At 39.4% G+C, this 23,426-nt stretch overlaps 1 protein-coding gene across 1 annotated transcript in view; it reads right to left on the bottom strand.

Annotated features, from left to right (window-relative positions):
• Positions 1-4,659: 4,659 nt before the first annotated feature.
• Positions 4,660-23,426, bottom strand: part of LOC144696581 (F-actin-capping protein subunit alpha-2) — a 34,106-nt gene continuing 15,339 nt past the window's right edge. The window contains exons 3-10 of the mRNA XM_078568041.1: positions 19,557-19,608; positions 18,646-18,709; positions 15,630-15,836; positions 14,148-14,227; positions 9,992-10,070; positions 8,352-8,423; positions 7,584-7,646; positions 4,660-5,642 (exon numbers count right to left, since the gene is read on the bottom strand). Coding sequence (XP_078424167.1) covers positions 5,502-5,642; positions 7,584-7,646; positions 8,352-8,423; positions 9,992-10,070; positions 14,148-14,227; positions 15,630-15,836; positions 18,646-18,709; positions 19,557-19,608 — 758 coding nt within the window. The 3' untranslated portion in view covers positions 4,660-5,501. The remainder of the gene's footprint in view (positions 5,643-7,583; positions 7,647-8,351; positions 8,424-9,991; positions 10,071-14,147; positions 14,228-15,629; positions 15,837-18,645; positions 18,710-19,556; positions 19,609-23,426) is intronic.

Here is a 23,426-nt window from a genome sequence, read left to right on the forward strand (position 1 = left end):
TCTCCAAAAAGAGCTCAAGACCTAGATCTAGTAGGGAATGAATATTTGGAAACAACTTGTTAAAGGTCAACGTGTATAGACATGGAAAATGAAATTAATATGCAAATTACACATCTTCAGATAACAGGATACATTACATGTGTAATATGATACTAACGTGCAGCAATTGTATTTTGCTTAGTTAGGGGATTGGGGGTTGAAGGGTCAGGTGAATTTGAACCTAGCTTGATGTCTGGGTCGGTTTTAGACAAAGAGATAGATTGTCATGATCAACCAACACCATTATTATTGCATCATGCAACTTTCAAGATGGTAGGATGTTAGAGATAGAAATTACTAGCCCAAAGAAGGCTAGGGTCTATGTTCCTCAATACTGTGTACAGATGCCCCCCAGTAGAACTACTTTTGAGAATTAAAGAAAAATAGTTGACGGTTGTAAGCATTACAATATGTTCAAAAATTTCACTGCTGATATTTTGCAGGGGCAAAATGAAAAAATTCAGAAAATCTGAGCAGCAGCAAAAGAAGAATGACCCCGGATGCTCAGCACCAACCAGGATATAGTTCACCTAAAGGAAAGAGTTGCTCTTGGACTGTTCCGCATAGTAATATCGCAAATAAATCCAAACATATGCCTGCAACAATTACTTTTCCATCCCTGCACACTCATTACACAGGGTAAACATTTCAGTCAGTGATTCTAAGGGTCAAAAATTTTGTGTACTTTTTTGCACTTCTTTACGTAACCTTTAGAGAGGTCAAGCTGACCCCACAGGATAGCAAATGCAGTGTTCCAGTCTGGAATGTTGGATTTAGAATTTCCAGTCAAGTCGTTTTAGGCAACATTCACATTTTTAAAAAGTCACATTCTAATGATCCATTTATTCAGTTTAGCATAGGTGTAAAAACATTCAAGCTTGACACCATCCAGGATAAGGCAGCCCGCTTGATTGGCACCCCGTCCACAAACATTCACTCCCTCCATCACCGACACACAGTAGCAGCAGTGTATACCATCTACAAGATTCACTGCAAGAACTCACCAAGCCTCCTTAGACAGCACCTTCCAAACCCACAACCACCACCATCTAGGACAAGGGCAGCAGACACATGGGAACACAACCATCTGGAAGTTCCCCTCCAAGCCACTCACCATCCTGACTTGGAAATATATCGCTGTTCCTTCACTGTCACTGGGTCAAAATCCTGGAACTCCCTCCTGAACAGCAGTGGTTCAAGAAGGCAGCTTACCACCACCTTCTCATGGGCAATTAGGGCTGGGCAATAAATGCTGGCCTAGCCAGCGATGCCCACATCCCATGAATGAATATAAAGAAGTTGGTAAGCCTCAAGTGACTGAATGGAATGCTGTTATTATATGCATATGTCCCAGTCTGCCTTGGTATTACAATGAAATAGTCCAACTTGTCCTGATGGGAGCTAACTCATTCCTAGCCTCTGCTGATGGGACAGAGACAGATTCCCAGTCTCTGCTGGTGGAACAAGAATACCCGCAGCCAAGTTCATCGTCAGATGTGTTTCCAGATGATCTCATTAGTAGAACATGTAATGCATTTCTATGGACTTCATAACACAATCACAATCCAGAAGGTGGTTATGGTGCTAAATTTCTAATTAAACTTACAACATGGCAATCCAGGAAATAAACAGAGATTATGCCTTATGGTTTGATTGAGAGCCACAGAAAATGGTACAATCCAAAATACAGTAATATACTAAATTAAAGGCCAGATTTACTTTGCTTGTCAAACAAGGCTCCAGATCAACCATTAATAACTAAGGAGGCACAGAACAAGAGACAGAATATAGTGCTGGATAGAAAGCTGATGAAGGGTAGTTGTAAATAGGAACTTTGCAGGCTGGAATGAGGTTATGAACAAGATATCCACGGTTTAGTCTCAGAGCCCTTGGTATTTTTTAACGTATTTTAATAAGTTGCACACATGTCATCAGCAGAGTTCTATAAATTTGAAAATACCAAACTATGACAGGGTAAATGATGAGCAGGGGAAATTAGATACATTAGACCTTTTCAATAACTGGACCAACAGGTGGCAAATGCAATTCATTGTGGATAAGAAAATGAATTTGTAGTTATATAGTACCTGTCACGTTGCTGAACTTTCCAAGTGCTTCCAAGTCAATGAATGACTTCAGTATATTATCACTTTTACAAATGCCTCTGACAATTTACACGCAGCAAGGTCTCACAAACAACAATGAGACAGATGACCAGTTAATCTATTTTGTGTTGATTGAGAGATAAATCTTCTCCAGTACCTCCCTCTTTCAACGGTGCCAGGGCACCTTTTAAACCAACGTGAAGAGGCATAGTTTGATGTTCTGTCCAAACAGGACCCAAGTGTCAGCCAAGATTATCTGCTTAAATCTTGGGAGTAAGTTTTCACTAAAAACAGACCAAGCAAAAATCACCTAATGTTCTTCAGAGTACAATAAACCCCCACTTGGAGCACTTTCTAAAATTTGTTTTCATTTCAGAATGGTTTTCACATCAAGGAACTTTTTCAAAGAGCATTACCAGCCATGATCTCAATTTTCAGTTTAGCAGCTGGTAAGTCTCAAGAGGATGAATGGACTGCCCCTGTTATTATATGGCTATGTTCCAGTCCATCTAGGTGGGACAATGAAATATTCCAACTTGTCCTGGTGAGAGCTGAATTGATCAGCCCTAGCCCCTGCTGCCGGGACAGAGTTGGATTCCCAATCTCTGCTGGTAGAACAAGAATGATTCCTGGGCTCTCCTGATGAGACAGGTAACAATTCCCAACCTCCTCTCCCAGTGGGGTGGGATAGAATCTTTCTGCTCCTGTCCCCCGCTCGGACTGTTTGCCTGTAGCTCTCCTGTAATCATGGCGCTAACTCCAGGTACAGTCAAGCTTGTGACCTTCCAGAGGCCCCGCCCACCCAAGGTGAAGGTGTGGGGACTCTTAGCCTGGCCCTCACTTCTCAATGTGCATTGCTGCCAGCCAGCAACATTACCAGGGCTAAGGTACAGGCTGAAACCTGGTAAATTCTCCATCATTTCCCACTCTCCACCATTGAGGGAACAGATAGCAGAAGCCTGTGACCGACTGGAGGTGCCAGAGCCAGTTTACACCCCATAGTCAGCCAGCTCCCAACTTAATCTAAAAATTACAGGCCATGATTGTAACCTACACTTATTACATGGTTTCATTCAGGAAAATTATTTTCTTTTAGCACGTTTTCATTTAGCATGCCGTTTTTCAGGAATACACTAGCAATGCTAATTGAGGGATTGTTGTATATTATACAGTGAAACCTGTAAATTAATGATATCTAAGGAGCTTGTATCGTGTGCTTTTATTTCCAAAATGGTCATTGTAAACTAGATGAGCTAAATATTCCAGGATTGGTTGTAGCTCCTGCAGAGTTTCTTCTCTCATCATCCCCATAGAGCTCCCATATCACTCTCCCACACTTTAATGTGAATGCACTGAATTACTCATCTCCCAAGTTGCTGGTGGCAGTGTTGAGGATAGGGCAGATTCATCCTGGAAACTGGACAGTTATATGAAGGTAAACAACGTAGTTCCTGGCTTTTGCAGGATAGCAAGTTCTTTACCCAGCATCCATTGTAGGATATGAAGATTTGTACAAGCATTCAAGCCCTGAGATTGTGATTTCTCTGACACTATGAATTCCATGTAAAGTAATCCGACATTCTACTGAAAACATTTCATCCAGTGCCACCTCATACTTAACTGTATGCCCCAAAGTGTCCTCTTTTTGGAGGTTTGTATAGATTTTACTATATTAAAATGCAGATACTCATGAGTTCAATAAATAAACCCGTGGATACTAAAGTCCTTGTTTTTTTTTGTCTCAATATTATTCAGCACTGATGGCTAGAGTTTATTCAAAAAAGACTTGCATCTGTATAGTGTCTTTCATGACCACCAGACATCTCAAAATGCTTTAAATACTTTTGAAGTGTAGTAGTCACTCTTGTAATGTCGGAAACATTAGTAATTGCACTCGTTAAGGCCACATATACATAAAACACTAGTCAAAACCAGAATTATACTGTGGTCAAGCCAAAATATGTCTGCTGGGAGAGCACACTGCACGTGGGTTTTATGGGCAAAGCTACTTGAGCCAGTACACTTAATATATCGGCAGAGATCATTAATAATATTCAATACTAAAATTCGCAACAATTCAGCAGACCAACTGAGCTTTTTTCAGGTTCAGCTTCATCTGGGCTATAACAATATGCCACTCGGTATAACAACCAGGCTCTAAGATGCAACCTCTCCCATATGGCATTTCATGCTATTTGGCTTTAATTTATTCAAGTCATATTGGGATCAAGTGCCCAAGTTTTAATAAAACTTAGAAAAATGCACCATGAACCTTCTCACATTTGTGGCAGTTTAACTGAAGCCTTATATTCTAGATAGCTGAAATAATATTGACTGCAAACTTGGGAAGGCAGTACTTGTCAGTGCAACAAATACCATGTCCGTCCATTTCCTTTAGAAATCTGATCTAGATTTATCAATGACAATTTCAGCTGTCATTTACAAATGGAAAGGGAATTCAATGTTGAAATTATTGCCACTGAAAAGGAGAAAACAAACCAGGCTGGCACACAAATTAATGAATACAGGTTTATATTACAATGTGTCTTGTTCTGGTACAGTTGTGTCTGCTTCATAAAAAATAACTCATGGGTAACTTTTAATACACAGCTCATTGAAGGAGGAGTTTATGTGGGCACAAAGCAGTAACTGCGTTTTATGTATATTTTTGCAGGAAATAACTACATCTGAGACAGTGCCATGTCAGTAAAGCATAAACATTACTAACCACATTGAATTATTTACCCATTAACTCAGTATTTTCTGTCCCATGCCATTTACCCCTGAACAGAATACTTCTTTATAGAGAACAAAGGCAAGTTCAGAAATTATGTGGAAGTGACTGCAATCTATGAAGGGATATATTTCAGATATAAATGATTAGTAGTTGTCAACCGTTCGAAATAAAGGTACTGGGAAGAAATAGGCCCATTCTGTTAAATTTAAAATTTGCTTGGATCCTCAGCAACTTAATTGTCTAAGCGGGAACCAAAAAAGAAAACCTAAAAAAGGCATGGTCTCACCATGGTACTGTAAACACAAGTATGGCAACTAAACACGATGGCTGCTTCAGAAAGTGAACATACATTAAAATGAAAACAAACACATTAATGAGTAAACCAAGGAGTCAGACTATTTTAACATTGTTAGAAAGGGAAATGCTGCATTGAAAGCCATGTGCTTTGTGCACAGTAAATCTATCATGAGCGCTAATGGTATTCAACTGAAAGTGTATTAAAAAAGGTTATGAGGCAATTTCCCAAATTATTTATAAATGTAATTCAACAATTTCACACTTGTGAGACCAGACCTTTTTAAAACAGACACGAAAATTATCCAGTCATGCAAAACTTCCTCTTAAAGATTTTGCATTTCTTTGCCAATCTTGTAGCTCAGAATTTTGTTCCAATCGATCTTGGTGCGAGTGACTGGCAGCTGTCGACGCAAGGCTTTAAACGTAGTGTCCGACATGGTCTGATAGTTTTCATTGATAGCAGTCTGGAAAAAGTGAACATTTAGATAGTGAAAAAGTGAAACACAAGTGCGACAAATAAAATAATTTGCTACAAGTTCCATAAAAAAGGGAAGTGCAAATAACAATCACTAATTGATGCTCACCTACAAGTCCCTCTCGAGCTGACGAATCAACTCAAGATTTGCTACTTTTGAGTACTGACTAATATTTTGGTTGTGGTGATAGGAAGAAAGCCTCAGTTTACTGGACCAATAGAGTCAAATCCCTCGTCAATGGAATAAATTTCTGCCACCAACCAACACACCATCCCCACAGGCTTAGATATTAAATTCTATCCAAAAATTAAAACTGGAAAAACAGAGAATTAATATATATCAATGGTGATAACTAACCACAGAATTAGCTTTATTGAATGTGTCAGATATATCATGACACCATTCACAGTGAAATGGAAAATACACTGTTTTGAAGCTCAGAAGCATTTTGTGCATAATATATTGTTAAATACAGGTCTGTGCAACTTAGTAATCATCAGTTCAATGAGAGGTCATACTAGTTTCCTTTATATACTGTTATGACATGGCAGATGGCGTGCGCCAGGTGGACCAAATTTACATGGGAAACTTAGTCGTTCTATCACAATGGTTTTGCAATTTGTATTTATTACGAGATGTGTGCACTGAATTCAGAAGTAATGAGTCCACCAAGACCTTTTGCGATTTAAAAAATTAAATTAGAATATTTATTAACAAAATTAAAAATTTTAAACATACATAAGACTACAATTATTTAATACTACAACTCCTCCTAAAATTCCTAATTAGCCCGACTACTAGTTACACCCCCCCCTTTAAGGCAACAGTCCAAAATAGATTTGAGATTTAAAACAAAACCAGCAAGCTAACACAGTACCCAATTGATAGTGGAATTCCAAATGGCTTCCCCAACTTCAGTTACTTTACATAACAGATTTATGCATAAATGCTGGAGGCTTCTTGAAGGCTGTTTCACACACTCCTGTTAGATCTTACATGGCCCTCTCCTCACATAGCCTTTCATTCTCCTTTATATATGCTTCTCTCTTTAAAATGTAAATTCTATTGCTCCATACAACTTTGAAACTGTATTTTTCTCATAATATAAAAACTTTCATGTTGCCAATATTATCAGTAACCTTTGGGAAAAATAAACACACTCCTTAGCCTTGCTTGTCTGGCTAGCTGTAAACAGACTAACATCCCTTTGAAATCCAAATCTCCCTTCACCTATCTAAAAATGCAAATTCCCTTCACACCTTACATGCTAAGCCAGCATCCATGTTTAAACCAGCATTTCAAACATTTCTACACCTAACTTCTTTTGACAACTCCAAACTTGCAGTCTACTTGACTCCAAGTGTAATTAAATCACACAGACAGACCCAACTATACTCTCACCCATAAACCTACTTTATAATAAAGCAGAAAAATATGAAAATTATACTTCTGCAACAATACTTTTAAGTGCGCCTCCTGAAATCAGTTAGCAGCTATATTCTATTCCTGGGTGGGCTTTTTCTGGCTATATCTGTCTATTTAAGCAGCTATTGTTTTAAGCATGTTTTGTGAAAGTGTTGGTAATCTGCTGATTCACGTGGTCCTCACCTGAAGACTCAGGCACTGTTCAATGAGGCAATTGGGTTAGATATTTACATTACCATACAAGAACAAAAGAATTTGAAAATCCTGAGACAAACACATGAAAGGCTTCGATGTAAAAATAATGAAAGGGAAGTTTCAGCCAAACGAATGCTGAATAGCTGTGCAGTTTATTTCTCTGCTTCAACTGACAGAATGGCACCTGACTGAGGGCATCTATAACTGTGTGCTAATCAGATTTACACAAGACCACATTAAACATAGATCTTGGAATATTAGAAATCAGTCCAAATATTTCATTGAGATAATCAAATGTCCATTTCATACCTGGTATTCATTTTCTACTGCTTCTACAAGTTTTGTGAATTCTTTTGCCATCTGGGCTTCATTCTATAAAAGAAAGCAGAGCAATCTAGATGTAAAAATATCAAGTGAGTCCGATTTAGATTATAGACTATCCGAAGGCACGTTATGTGCACATGAAAACAATTAACTTGAGCTTTGTTAAAGTTTCAATTAGAATCATAAAGGCTCTCCTGATAGTCAACATGGTATAGATACTACCTAGTTAACTATTAAGCAAAACAGACTTGATTGTCTATGCTGAGTTAGCTGGTCTAAACATCGCCTCAATACTCTTCAACCAAATGGGGGCGGGGGCAAAAAAACAGCTCCAATTTCTGTCTGCTAATCAGAAATTCATTCTGGAAAATTGAATATGGATAGGAGGATCGGGTGAAGCTTGATGCCTTTCTCGGTAGACTATTCAGCCAATGCTCCATCCAGGTTGACAAATGACAATCAGCCATCAGCCACAGCCGTTGACACCTCAAACAGTACATCAACAACATTCAGTGCTTTCAGGGTGATGTGGAGTGGAAGAGAGAAGACAGAAGGTGGTTGGTGGGGGGTGGGAAATGAAAAAATGCAAAAATCATTCATTAATATGTAAAAGATTGTGCCATAAAAATAAAACATGCAACACAAGGCAGGATTTACAAAAACAATTTGCAGTTACCTGAAAGAATATCATAAAAAGAGAAAGAAACTATAATGGTTATTATTCTTAGAATGTGGCATAGTAGTTTTACTTACAGTGACAGACATTGTTTCCTGTACATCTTTATGGCTGACCAGTTGAACATTGCCATCTTCATAATAGTGAACCTAAAAAACAAACTTGTGAAAAGGTTTGGATTTGCAATTTTCATTACATTTATTAAAATCTAATTTTACCTAAAAGGATTTTAAAATTTCTTAAAAATTACAATACTCCTAACAATCCATACTACAATTTACAACACATTTAGATTTGTATTCAGTTGTCTTTTTAAAAACCTGTACCCCACTTTCAAACAAAAAAATTGTAACTACAGCATAATGTGTGGCATAAAAAGTTTGTTCCTTTGAAAAATGGTCTGCAAACTGTTTTTAGTTGACAATCACAAGCACACTAAGAACCCAGGTTACGGAATATGCTCAGAAATTTTGATTCATCTGTGATTACACCAATATTGTACCAGAAAGTCAGTCACATGAAATTAAATACATCTTTTGCATTTCTCAAACCTATGAGCCATTTGTTAAAAGGTCATCAGTTTCTATAATTAGGATCATTGGATATTTTTCACTGTTAATTTTAAACCTTTATTGGTGATTTAGTAGCCATAATGTTAAAGCATGAGACTTCCATTTGGGAGGACAGCATTTGAATTTAAGTCTCAAATATTTACAATAGTGTCTCAGTCATTTGCTGCCTTAGTGTTAAAACTACTGTGCAACACTCTGCTCCCTTTTGTGCAGAGCCCACTGTGGCTTTGGAGCAAGCTGGGAAACACAGGTCTCGTGTTTTCTTGAAATTCAACAGAAAGTGCCTAATCAGTGGTCCTCAAAAGGGCAACAGAGGCTGCTCAGAAAATGCTTCAGTTAAGTTTTTTTACTGTTTTTTTTGTAGAGCTAGGAGGAGCACTAACACTCCTCTTAGCCCCATGGAAAACTACCCATTCAACGTCTAGTCCTATGATCCCAGCCCAGGACAACCTGGCCTTCTCTTTAAGGGAAAAGCTGCTGGCTTGGTTCTGTGAATGAATTGTATGATTTCTGCTCTAAATGTGTAAGCAGTGTATGGATAATATTTGAATAAGGTTTGACATTAAAATGGGTGGAGCCACCAGCACACTTCATCAGTTGGATGGTAGGGCACATTCTGCCCACCCAATTACACTCAAAAAAATAAACCCATAACTCAAGAGAAAGTGGGCAACATATGAAATACACACAAAAAATTAAACCTGGAGTGATAAACAACTTTACATGAGTATCTACTTAGAAACACAGCTGATATTAAAGGTAGGTTTAGGTATTCGAATGTTATAAAGAACATAATGGTCTGGACCCCAAGGACCATGGAAATTTCACCCAAGGAAGAAAAATTGGTCTAGGGCATAATGTACTATTGTAAGATTAGAGCTATATACTAAAGTTTGTTTTAGTGGGTACCACTTAGAGAGTTTAGCATAATCTTTTTTTTTCAAAAAACATTTGGTAGAGCCTATGATGGAGATTGTGTATGGTCTGAGGAAGGGAAAGGTTTACAGAGTCAAGTGATTTTTGATTCCTGCTTTATTTCTTAATATTGAGAGGATCAACAAGAACAAATAAGATCTTTAAAAGTTCTTTGGGTGGAATTGGTTATGGATTGAGAGATTCACAGCCATATTACAGTTATTACAAACCTGAATCTTCAAAATGCCTTCCACCTGAGTTGATGAAGAAGCGATAGTAAACTTCCACTCTGATCTCCAACGTCCATTCCTTCATTCAATTAACAGAAAATGAAGGTGGTGGTCAAACAAAATAATGCTTTATACATGCAATTTGTCACAACAATTGGTATTTCTCTTGCAAATGCATGCAGTCCATGAACCTTGCAAATAAATAAGGTAACTTGAATCCTATTTTGATAAAGTCAACATGATATAATTTGTTTTAAAAAAAACACACATTTGAGCGTAACATTAACTGCTTGGGTTCCGTTAGCAAATCCTTGAGTTTTTGCAAAAATTGTAGGTCTAATGTAGCTAAGCCTGGATGAAAACTTGACAGAAGTAATAAAATGTATAGGTATACATAAATGCAAAGAGACTATATACAAGTCAAAGTATATCAATGGCCCAAATAGGCAAGATGATAATTAAAGTACTAAACAATCAGCCCCTCCTTTTAAAAAGTCAATAATGTAAAGTAGACATTAATCTCAAAGTGGAAATATTGCAAACTTGGTTAAATGAGACTAAAAGGTGTATTCAATTGAAGAATTTTATCTTCTACTTCCTGCAGTTTTGATTTGTCTTCACATAACTAATACCTTCCATTTTGTCTGCCACAAAGCAAATTCTCGAAGCATTTAATAGACTTTTTTAGGTGAGATATTTGATCAAATAGGTAGCTTAGCCTTCAAGGCAAGGTAGGTCCCAACATCAATTCCCAATCTATGTCATGTTACTTGATCTTAGTTTGGAAGAAGATAGTGTGCTATAATTGGCCTCAGTGACCCATGGGTTAAAATTAGAGTATCAATCATGATTACCAAATGTAATTGCTGTAAAGCAGAAAGTGGGGGGGAGGAGGAGTGAGAGTGTGGGAAAATCAGACAAAGTCAAGTTTGGACTAGGTGTGATGTTACATGCAGTCCATGAACATTCCAATACCCACGGCTATAGACGCAGATGAATGGTGCCCACTCGACGAGATACCAAAGAGCGATCATGTGAATTAGGAAGAGGAGGTCACTCTTGTTCTGCCATTCAATAAGATCATGGCTGATCTGAATGCAACCTCAACCCCACATTCTTACCTACACCTGATAACCTTTCACCCTTTTGTTAATCACAAATCTATCTAGTTCTGCCTTAAAAATATTCAAAGACTCTGCTTCCACCGCCTTTTGAAGAAGAGTTCTGAAGACTCAGCCCTCAGAAAAAAATTCTCCTCATCTGTCTTAAATGAGCGACCCCTTATTTTTAAACAGTGACCCCTAGTTCTAGATTCTCCCATGAGAGAAAATTCTCTCCACATCTACCCTGTCAAGATCCCTAATTACCTACTGTACCTGCATACTAACCTTCTATGACTAACTGTAAAAACATATTCCAGCAAAAAGTTATCCCTTTTTGAAAGGGAACTTGTGGGGAGAGAGGGGGCAAGGTGATGGTGGTAGGGGAGAGAATTGGCAAGAACAGAAAAAGCTGTGGTAATGTAAGAGATCTTCGCAAAATAGTTGAGCTAGGATGATTTGGAATCAGAATTAATACAATTTTCTACATAAATATAACTGTCATTGATTTTTAACAATCAAGGCAAGTGTACAACAGGATCTTGCTCAAGTACCTGCCCCGCCTGTATAAATAACAAATATATAAATTTTAATTAAAATTTGTGTAAGACATAGGAGCAGAAATTAGGCCATTCGGCCCATCGAGTTTGCTCCGCCATTCAATCATGGCTGATAGGTTTCTCAACCCCATTCTCCTGCCTTCTCCCCATAACCTTTGACCTCCTTACCAATCAAGAACCTAACTATCTCGGTCTTAAATACACTCAAGTACCTAGCCTCCACAGCCTTCTGTGGCAATGAATTCCATAGATTCACCACTCTCTGGCTAAAGAGGTTTCTCCTCATCTCTGTTCTAAAAGGTCCTCCCTTTACTCTGAGGCTGTGCCCTCGGGTCCTAGTCTCTCCTACTAATGGAAACATCTTCCCCACGTCCACTCTATCCAGGCCTTTCAGTATTCTATAAGTTTCAATCAGATCCCCCTTCATCCTTCTAAACTCCATTGAGTAGAGACCCAGAGTCCTCAAACGTCCCTCATATGTTAAGCCTCATATGTTGGTAATAGGGGTGTTCTCCCCAGTGGGCTAGTCAATATTTATCCCTCAATTAACACCTAAAAAGAGAGATTATATTCTAGATCATACTGCTTTTTGTGGGAACTTTGAGTGCAAATTGGCTACCACGTTCCTTATATTACAAATCTGGTTATACCTCCAGAGAGTCACTGGCTATAAAGTCTGGGATGTCCTGAGGTCATGAAAGGAGTTGGATTTTTAAAAATTCCATTCATGAGATGAGTGTCACTGGCAAGGCCAGCATTTATTGCCCATCCCTAAATGCCCTTGAGAAGGCAGTTTGGAGCTACCTTTTTGAACTCCTGGAGTCCATCTGGTACAGTTACAACCACCGTTGGGGAGTTCCAGGGTTTTGACCTGGTGACAGCGAATGAACAGCAATATATTTCCAACTCAGGATGGTGTGTGACTTGGAGGGGAACTTGCAGGTGGTGGTGTTCCCATGCATCTGCTGTCCTTATCCTTCTAGGTGGTAAGGGCCACATGTTTGGAAAGTGCTGTCAAAGGGCAGTTTGACAAGTTGCTGCAGTGCACCTTGTAGATGGTACACATTTCTGCCACTGTGTAGCAGTGGTGGAGGGAGTGAATGTTTAAGGTGGTGTAAAGGGTGTTGATCAAACAGGCTGACTGATTGATCCTGGACGGTGTTGACCTTAAAGTGTTGTTGGGGTTGCACTCAGCCAGGAAAGTGCGAAGTATTGCATCTCACTCTTGACTTATGCCTCGTTGACGGTAGACAGGCTTCGAGGGATCAAGAGGTAAGTTACGCACTACAGAATTCCCAGCCTCTGATCTGCTCCGCTCCTGCAGCCAGTGTTTAGATGGCTGGGCCAGTTAAGTTTCTGATCAATGGCAACCCCCAGTGTCGATAGTGAGAGTAATGGTAATGCCACTGAATGTCAAGGGGAGATGGATTGATTCTCTCTTGTTGGAGATGGTCATTGTCTGGCACGGAAATTACTCGGCAACTATTAGCTTGAGTCTGAATGTTGTCCTGGTCTTGCTGCATCCAGGCACAGACTACTTGGTGTGCATATCCACAGATCCCTGAAGGTAGCAAGGCAGGTAGATAAGGTGGTTAAGGCAGCATATGGGATACTTGCCTTTATTATCCGAGGCATAGAACACAAGAGCAGGGAGCTTATGCTGGAACTGTATAAAACGCTGGTTAGGGTACAACTGGAGTACTGTGTCCAGTTCTGGCCACCACATTATGGGAAGGATGTGATTGCACTGGAGAAGGTGCAGAGGACATTTACCAAGATGCTGCCTGGGCTGGAGGGTCTGAGCTATGAGGAAAGATTTGATAGGCTGGGGTTGTTTTCTTTGGAGCAGTGAAGGTTGAGAGGGGACTTGATAGAGGTGTATAAGATTGAGGGACATCAATAGGGTGGATAGGCAGGCACTTTTTCCATTAGTAGAGGGGTCAATAACCAGGGGGCATAGATTTAAGGTAAGATGTAGAAGGATAAGAGGGGAGTTGAGGAGAAATTTTTTTCACCCAGAGGGTGGTGGGCGTCTGGACTCAGTGCCTGAAAGGGTGGTTGAGTCAGAAACTCATAACATTTTAGTATTTAGATATTCACTTGCTTTGCCATAGCCTCCTGGGCTATGGGCCAAGCGCTGGAAAATGGGATTAGTATAGTCAGATCTTTGTTGACCTATGCGGACACGATGGGCCGAATGGCCTTCTTCTGTGTTGTAATTGTCTATGAGTCTACTGCTTTAGTTTCTGAGTTGCGATAGGTACTGAAAACTGCAATCATCAGCAAACATTTATTTTTCCCAGCCATCCTCCTTTTGATTTGTCTTAAATGCCTCAAGTCAGACAGCATGGTAGTTTTGTCAACACCTTTTACTGTGTCATTTATGAAGAGTTGCCACAAATATCAATTTTAACAATGCTGATTACTTTTCCTTCTCAGGGGTTTCATTTGAAAAATACCTTTCAAAAAAGCTATCGTAAGAAAAGTTCAACATACCAGAAATTTTTGGGTTGGAACTGATGGCTCTCAATGCATACTATGATGGTTTGATGTCCTTCAATGGTTTTCCCATATACCTGGAAAGAGATTATAAAATTTAATAAACACAGCATGTTCAAAATAGAATTTGAATACTGGATGAAGGAATCTTTTTACCTAAAGAAACAAATATGATTTACTGAGTTTCAGGAACAAGTGTCAATTCTAAATCTGGAGTATTTAGAGTAAATTTTCAAGTTCCAGTGATAAAAACATAATTGGATGCTCCCAAAGCAAATTATGCTTAGATGACATGGAAAGCAGCAGCTGGAATACATGCCCTGAAGGAATGACATTCACTGCCAAATGAAATTGTTAGCAACTTCAGGTTAAAAGTACTTCAATATTCCAGAGTTCTAAGTATCTGACCAGGCAGTACTTTCTCCTGGTGGCATAAATTCCATTGAGAATTTCACCACATATGGCAAAACCTTTATGGTGTACAGATTTTGTCTACTTCCAGAACCAATCCAGAGAGAGAGAGAGCCTAGTGTTGCTACCCTTCACAGTCTGGCGGCTTCACTGGTTTCATTTCCCACTGTTGCTTTTTCTCTCAGGCCTTTTATATATGGCAACCGTAGCAAGGTAGTTGGTAAAAGGCCTGGGAGAAAAAGCTGTGGGGGGAATTGAAACAATCTTTCAAATACATTTTGCCATACAGTAACAGTGTCAACCAGTACCAGCTAGGGCTGACATCACTCGTCTGATGCTGGTACCCAGACCAACAAGTAGAATTTGAGGAGAAGCAATGACCATATTTATCTACCAGATGGTGAGAAAACAAAGCAGAGGAATGCAGACTCAATCATGCCTCGTGGACACTAGTTCCCATATTTATAATACGTAAACAGAAAAGGCAGACCTAGGATCATTGTTTTAGCAGGTACACTACTCACTCTCCTTTGGAAGACAGCTTCCATGTAGGCATTTGAGGGTAGTACTTGAGAAAAATACGAAACATTATGCAACACAATATACTTTGAGTTTAATAATTGTTAATATAAGGGTTGGCCATCTGCCACCCACAAAGGACCAGTTGAATTTAATTTGAATGCTTGAATAAGCTACTGACTAGGTTTGAGTGAGAAGAAAACGTACTAGCACAATCACAAAAGTGTAATAAGGGCATCCAAGTTATTAACAGAGATTTAAAAAGGACAGTCATGAGGAAGAGCACTTTATTTGGCATGGGGCAGAACAGTAACATGGGTACCAACCTACAATGAAAACAGCAGTGTTAGATGAAACATATGTAAAGTAGGCCATCTTAACAGCAATCAGATATGCTGTGACAAAAGCAGCTGAGATGAACTTTGGCAAATTGACACCTTCACTGTGGAAAAGCATACTAACAATGTTTCAGATGGATGAGTTGCAAAATACCTGTAATACACATGAACAACTGTATTGGCCACTATTAATTCAAAATGAAATACTTACAGTGCAGACACCATTTGCATAATGTTCTTTTACATATGCTCTCATAGCATTATCCACAGCACTTCTCCAAGATTCCAATGCATTCTCGACATCATGGGGCTTGGGATCACTTGCTTCTTTTCGTAAATGGTCAAATTTGAATGAAATCTTGTTCCTGGGATCCAAAAATCTACCATTGCCAAGGTCACCATGCTCTGTTATTAAGACCTGTAATATAGCAATACCGAACGGCATGTTATTTTTTTTATTCATTCATGGGATGTGGGCATCGCTGGCTGCCCTCAAGAGCTGAGTGGCTTGCTAGGCCATTTCAGAGGGCTTTTAAGAGTTAATCACATTGCTGTGGGTCTGAAATCACATGTAGGCCAGACCAGGTAAATACAGCAGATTTCCTTCCCTAAAGGGCATTAGTGAGCCAGATGGGTTTTTACGACAATCGATAATGGTTTTATGGTCATCATTAGGCTTTTAATTCAAGACTTTTTATTCACTTCAAATCCTACCATCTGTCATGGTGGGGTTTAAACCCAGGTCCCCAGAAAATTACTCTGGGTCTCTGGAGTACCCCCAAATGCAAGATCTTGCATTTTCAGAATTCTGAATAAGTCGATGTTATTCTAATTCATTTTATTAATAGTTATGCTATATCTGCAACATACTTATGCATAAACTGATACCTAGTGCCATAAAGTCAGTAGAATTATGGTTACTTTGTTAAATATTTAAATTTGCCATTTTATCCGGTAGCAGACCAGTCCAGTGCAATACCACTATGCCACTGCCTCCCCGAGGGAGGGAAAATGAAAGCCATTTCAGAGGGCAGTTAAAAGTCAACTGTACTGGAGTTCCATTCGGTGGCCAGATTGGGAAAGGAGGACAGACTTCCTTTTGTTACAAACCTCGCAGAGACTGATAATTTAATATAAATTTTCCAGTGACCGACAATCACATGACAGGATTTCATGTTTTAAGACTTTTACTGTAACAAATCAAAATCGACATCGGCTAAAGATTTGGTAGGCAAATACATAAAACCACATAAAAGGTACTCCCAATTGACTTCTAACACAACCGAAACCCCACTCCACATTTAGACATTACATCACACTCTCAGCAGAGGTGCAGTCTTGTAAGTCCCACCAAGGTGACTCTTCTAGTGTCCTTTCAAACAAAGTCCCCTCACTCAATCTTTTGAGCATAACCAAATGGACTTCCAGTAGCTGGGCACCCTCTGGCGACTCCTTGGTCTTTAATTCTCCACAAGCCTAGTCTTTCCAAACAGGGAATCCATCCTCACCAGCACTCTGCTTGGTGGTTAACCCAAAACAGCCCTTTTCCTCTGCTGGGCATAGCAGTACCTTCTTTTAGTTGACTTCCCCAAACCTCTGTGTCTGACTAAGAGTCTATGAGTCTGCGCACAGCAAGACCAGCTCGCTGCTTCCTTTGTGCCCAGGTGTTAAAACTTGCACCTTACTTTCAGTAAGTTTTGACCTTGGCCTCTGTCCCCATAACAACCAGGTCACATGGGCTTAATTGTGACAGATTTCATAGGGGGTCATATTCCCCTCGCTAAACAGTTCCTTTTCACTTTGAATTAAAGGAGGCAGTTTAAAACATACCCGTCTTATCAAGTCCAATAGTTGTAACACCTCCCATGAAGGCCATTAGTGAACCAGATGGGTTTTTAATGACAAACTGGTAACTTCATGACTATCATTACTGTTACAAGCTTTAATTCCACATTTATTAATTATTTAAATTTAAATTCCATTAGCTGACTTAGTGGGATTTGAACTCAAGTTTCTGGAGCATCAGTCTGGGCCTCTTGATAACTAGTCGAGTAATATTATCACTATGCTACTGTATCCATATTATATATACGAAAAAATAATTATTTTACTGTTTTTAAAGTTCTTAAATTAAAGACAGTTCCCACGCTAATTCAAGAGAAATAAATCTGAAAGCAATATCTTACTAAAAGAACAAGTATTTTACATGGCCAACATGTCCATCTGGTACTTGCAGTGAACAGAACATCTCATTATTCAAATAATGTGCGAGTAGGAACACAAGAATTATTACTCTGACTGGAAATGAAAGAATCTTACTTTCCAACTATGTAAAATGGCTTTTCATTGTGAAATTACGTCCATCAGCAAGATCTTGCATTTTCAAAACTGAATAAGCTGATGTTATTCTAATTTATTTCGTTAATAGTTATGCTATATCTGCAACATACTTATAACATACATAAACTGACACCTTGTGCTATAAAGTCAGTAGAATTAGGTTTACTTTGTTAAATAATGTAAATTGGCCATTTTATCTAGTGGGAGACAGTTAGTGGAGTTAACAATCAAACTAAGTTGGCAACACTGATCAGGAAATAATCTAATTATTTTATGAATTAATTCCACTTTTTAAACTTTATTGAAAAAATGGGCAATGGAATAGGATATGATGTTTTAAAAAGCTATGCCATTCACTTCTGGTTAAGCAATAGCAGGTGGCAGCTCAATTATCCTCTCTGTAGGAATACAGAATCAGCAGGCTGCTACAGGAATGGTCTTCATCACCACAAAAATATGTTCAATTGCTTCGTCACTTAGTCCACAAAAAGTATAAATGAAAAGATTTTAGCTTCATTTTATGTTGATTCGCTGATGCCATTATAAAAATTTGCAATAAAGAATCAAAATAAATATCCTGCTGAAATTTAGCTGGCTAATCAAACATTAGATCAGGAGTTCACCATCTGGGAACTGGAGACTCAAATATAACAAAAAGGCCATCAGTGACCATACCTCTAATTCTGTTGCCAACACAGACAGCTGAGCTTGCTCACCCACAGATCTCCTCTTCCACCTTCCCCACAAGACAAGGAGTTAAATATTTGCTTTGGGAAGTACAGCACAGATATGCAATAAAATTAACAATTACAGTATGTGAAGTTAAACGTGCTCATGCCAATTTTATATATTAGCAGTTTCAAGATGACAGACAGATTATTCCATACCTGATCATCATACCCTTCAATTTTTGCTGGAGTAAACTGGTCCACATTATACTGTGCAAAGGCACTAAAATTAGATTATGAATAAAAATCAAAATATTAGGTTATAAGGTATAGAAAGGATAGATTTCCCCAAGTACAAACACATGCAGCTAAAATAGTTAGCTCCCCAAATATTCAAATTTTACAAAGCCCTATTGGGGGAAAACTTAACATAATAAAAGCAATTTAGAGCATTTAATAAATTTTTGTAACAAGGAAGATTTTTATTTCATTTTTAGAACACTAAAATGGTCATCTGCATTGCACAGTGAAATACTTTCATTTTAAATACAAAAACTCTACACATGCAAAGATAGGGTGAGGGGCAGGATCAGGCTGGGCTGTGATACCCCTTGTACTGAACTTCCTGTCAACGTTCAGAATCAGTCACTGTCCTCTAGGGGACAGTATCCAGCAACAAGGAAATGGCCTGATGGGGAGCAAAGTGCTGAGAAAACTGCACTATTCATATTTTTGCTGGCTTTCATGTACAGTTCAGTCTTCATGTAATGTTTCAAGAACTTGACAGTATTCTGGGTAGGGCAGTGAATTATCTCTGCAGAGAATTTACTGCAATGTCATGGGGTCTCTAAAACCTTTGTGGATCTTTGCCTCCCAGCGTTTGGCCAAAAGCCAATGGCCTGTAAGCAAGACGCCTGGCCTACCTGCCTCATTGCAGGCAGAACTAAAGTTCTGATGCAGAGCAGAACGCAACTAATACTGAAAAGGAAATCTCCCCATATTTGAAAGGTTGTGTCATATGGAGTTTGTTTTTGATTGATCATATTATTGTCTGAATAATTGTAAGAAACATTTATTTTGCAATTATAACAGATTTAGTATTTGAATAGTTAAACCATAACTCTACTTACTGTGCTGTACCCTCCCTGAGAAGATTGTCCTCATTGAGCAGCAACCGCACATCTGGTGGCAAGTTTAACAATAGTGCTGAGTTAGTCATGGCAACAAAAAGCACAATTCAGGAATGATAGAGGAGTTATGCTAACAGACTACATATAGCTGCAGTAATACATCTTCAAATCAGCACTGGGCAACTTTTTAAAAATTCATTAATGTGTTGTGAGCCTTGCTACCAAGGCTGGCATTTGTTACCCATCCCTAATTGCCCTTAAGGTGGGGCAAGTCACTTTCTTGAACTGCTGCAGTCTGTGTTGCAGGTACATCCACAGTGCTGTTAGGGAGGGACTTCCAGAAATTTGACCCAGTGATTTTAGAGGAACAACAATATAGTTCCAAGTCAAGATGATGTGATTGGAGGAGAGTTGCTCGGCGCAGAATCCTCAACCTCTGACCTGTTCTTGCAGCTATAATATTTATTTGACTGGTCCAGTTACATTTCTGGTCAATGGTATCTCGTCACCCCCCCCGCAGAACCCACACTGAACACTGGTGAAGTTATTGGTGACTAAGTGCCACTTGACAACACTGAAGACACCTTCCATCACTACTGATGGTGAGAGGAGACTGGTGGGGCAATAATTGGCTGAATTTGTCCTTTTTGAGAACAGGACATACCTGGACAATTTGACATCTACCCAAAAATGTGGTAGTGTTGCAGCTGTATTGGAACAGCTTGGCTCTGAGCACAGTTAGCTCTGGACCACAAATCTCCAGTACTACAGTCGAGATGCTGTTGGGCTTTTGTTGTATCCAGTGCCTTCAGCTGTTTCTTGATATCACATGGAGTGAATTGAATTGGCTGAAGACTGGCACCTTTGATGCTGGGGTATTCAGAAGGCAGCAGGAATGGAACATCCACTTGGCATTCCTGGCTGAAAATGGTTACAAGTGCCTTGTCTTCTGCATTGAAATCACTGAGGATGGGGTTGTTTGTGGAATCTTCTCTGGTTAGTTGTTTAATTGTCCACCACCATTCATGACTGATGTTGCAGGACTGCAGATCGTTGATCTGATCCTTTGGTTGTGGGATCGCTTAGCTGTGTCTGTTGCATATTGCATCCATGATTTAGCATTCATCTAAGTCCTGTGTTGTAGTTTCACCAGGTTTGCACTTCATTTTTAGATATACCTTGTGCTGGCCTAGCATACTCAGTTGCACTCCTCATTGAACCAGGGTTCACTCCCAGCTTGATGGTAATGGTAGGGTGAGGGATATACCCAGACATGAGGTTACAGATTATGGTCAAATACAATTCTGCTGCTGATGGCTTACTGCACCTCAGGGGTGCCCTGTTTTCAGCTGCTAGATTTCTTCTTCAGCATTCAGCATGATGGTAACGCCACACAACATGGAGAGTATCCTCAGAATGAAGACAGGATTTTGTTTCCACAATCACTGTGCTTTGGTCACTCCTGCCAATACTGTCATGAACAGGTGCACTGGCAACAGGGAGATTGGTGAGGGAGAGGTCAAGTAGGTTTTCCCCTTTTGTTCATTCTCTCACCATCTGCTGCTGGCCCAGTCCAGCAGATGTGTCCTTCAGAGCTCAGCCAGTCATGATGTGACTCAGCCACACTAGGTGATGAACACTGAAGTCTCCCAGCCAGGGCACATTCTGTTCCCTTGCACCCTCAGTGCTTCTTCCAAGTGGTGTTCAACATGGAAGTACAATGATTCATCAGTGGAGGGTATGGTAGTAGTTTGTGGTACTCAGCAGGCTTTCTAGTCCATGTTTGACCTGATGCCATTAGCATGGGGTCTACAGTCAATGTTGAGGACTCCCAGGGTCATTCCTTCCTGATTGTATACCACTGTGCCAGCACCTCTGGTGGGTCTGTTCTAGCAGTGGATCATGGCATACCCTAGGAATGGTGATGGATGAGTCTGGGACATTGTCTGTAGGGTATGATTCACTGAGTATGGCTACGTCAGACTTTTGCTTGACTAGTCAAGTGGGACAGCTCTCCCAATTTTGGGAAGTTCCCAGATGTTAATGAGGGTGGCTTTGCAGGGTTGATTGGACAGTGTGTGTCTTTGTCATTTTAGTGCCAATATGGATGGTCCATCTGGGTTTATTCTTCTTCAACTTTTCTCTAGTGGCTTGACAGAACTGGTTTGTTAGGCCATTTCAGAGGGCAGTTAAAAGTCAAATGTACTGGAGTTACATTTAGGCCAGACTGGGAAAGGACGACAGACTTGCTTTCGTTACGAACCTTGCAGATACAGATAACTTAAAAATATATATAAATTTCCCAGTCATTGACATAACCACATGGCAGGATTTCATGTTTTAAGACTTTTGCTGTAGCAAATCAAAATCAGCTGAAGATTTGGTAGGCAAATACATTGAACCACATAAAAGGTACTTCCAAATGACTTCTAACACAATCGAAACCCCACTCCACATTTATACATTACATCACACTCTCAGCAGAGATGTAGTCTTGTAAGTCCCACCAAGGTGACTCTTCTAGTGTCCTTTCAAACAAAGTTCCCTCACTCAATCTTATGAGCAGAACCAAATGGACTTCCAGTAGCTAGACACCCTCTGGTGACTCCTTGGTCTTTAATTCTCCACACACACATCCTCCTCAAACAGGGAATCCATCCTCACTAGCACTCTGCTTGGTGGTTAACCCAAAACAGCCCTTTTCCTCTGCTGGGCATAGCAGCACCTTCTTTTGGCTGACTTCCCCAAATCTCTGTGTCTGACTAAGAGTCTATGAGTCTGCACACAGCAAGACCAGCTCGCCACCTCCTTTGTGCCCAGGTGTTAAAACTTGCACCTTACTTTCAGTAAGTTTTGACCTTGGCCTCTGTCCCCATGACAACCAGGTCACACGGGCTTAATCATGGCAGATTTCATAGGTGGTCATATTCCCCTCGCTAAACAGCTACATTTCACTTTGAATTAAAGGAGGCAGTTTAAAACATACCTGTCTTATCAAGTCCAGTAGTCATAACACCTCCCATGAAGGCCATTAGTGAACCAGATGGGCTTTTATGACAACTGGTAATTTCATGACTATCATTACTGTTACAAGCTTTAATTCCACATTTATTAATTATTTAAATTAAGTCTATTAGCTGACTTAGTGGGATTTGAACTCATGTTTCTGGAGCATCAGTCTAGGCCTCTTGATAACTAGTCGAGTAATATTATCACTATGCTACTGTATCCATATTATATATACGAAAAAAATAATTATTTCACTGTTTTTAAAGTTCTTAAATTAAAGACAGTTCCCACGCTAATTCAAGAGAAATAAATCTGAAAGCAGTATCTTACTAAAAGACAAGTATTTTACATGGTCAGCATGTCCATCTGGTACTTGCAGCGAACAGAATATCTCATTATTCAAATAATGTGCGAGTAGGAATACAAGAATTATGACTGACTTTCTGCATGCCCCTCAACTGTCATGGGCATAAAGGCAACTTTGGAGAAAGGGAGAAAAAAATATGATACGTACAAGAATACTCAAACAGCGACACATTGGGGAGGAAGAGATGTTCCCAGGAAATCATTCACTGGAAAGGAACTCAATCAATGTTTGTGCAAATTTGCCAGTCAACAGTTTACTCTGGTTACATGTAAAAGCTTCAAGTCTCCTGCTCTAGCTTTTTGTCTTCAACTTTGTCTACATTTGCTAACCTTTAACTGCTAGAGATACCCAATAATAACCTCTGTACAAATGAACAAAAGGTTGAAAATGCTCAATTCCACAATGCTTTCAGATATATCAATTTGCACATGGGGCTATTTGGGGATCCAGATGTCAATAATGGATTTCTGATTAGTAGTTTTTAAAAAAATCAG

The sequence above is a fragment of the Cetorhinus maximus genome, chromosome 22 (assembly GCF_964194155.1).
Source record: "Cetorhinus maximus chromosome 22, sCetMax3.hap1.1, whole genome shotgun sequence".
NCBI lineage: Eukaryota > Metazoa > Chordata > Chondrichthyes > Lamniformes > Cetorhinidae > Cetorhinus > Cetorhinus maximus.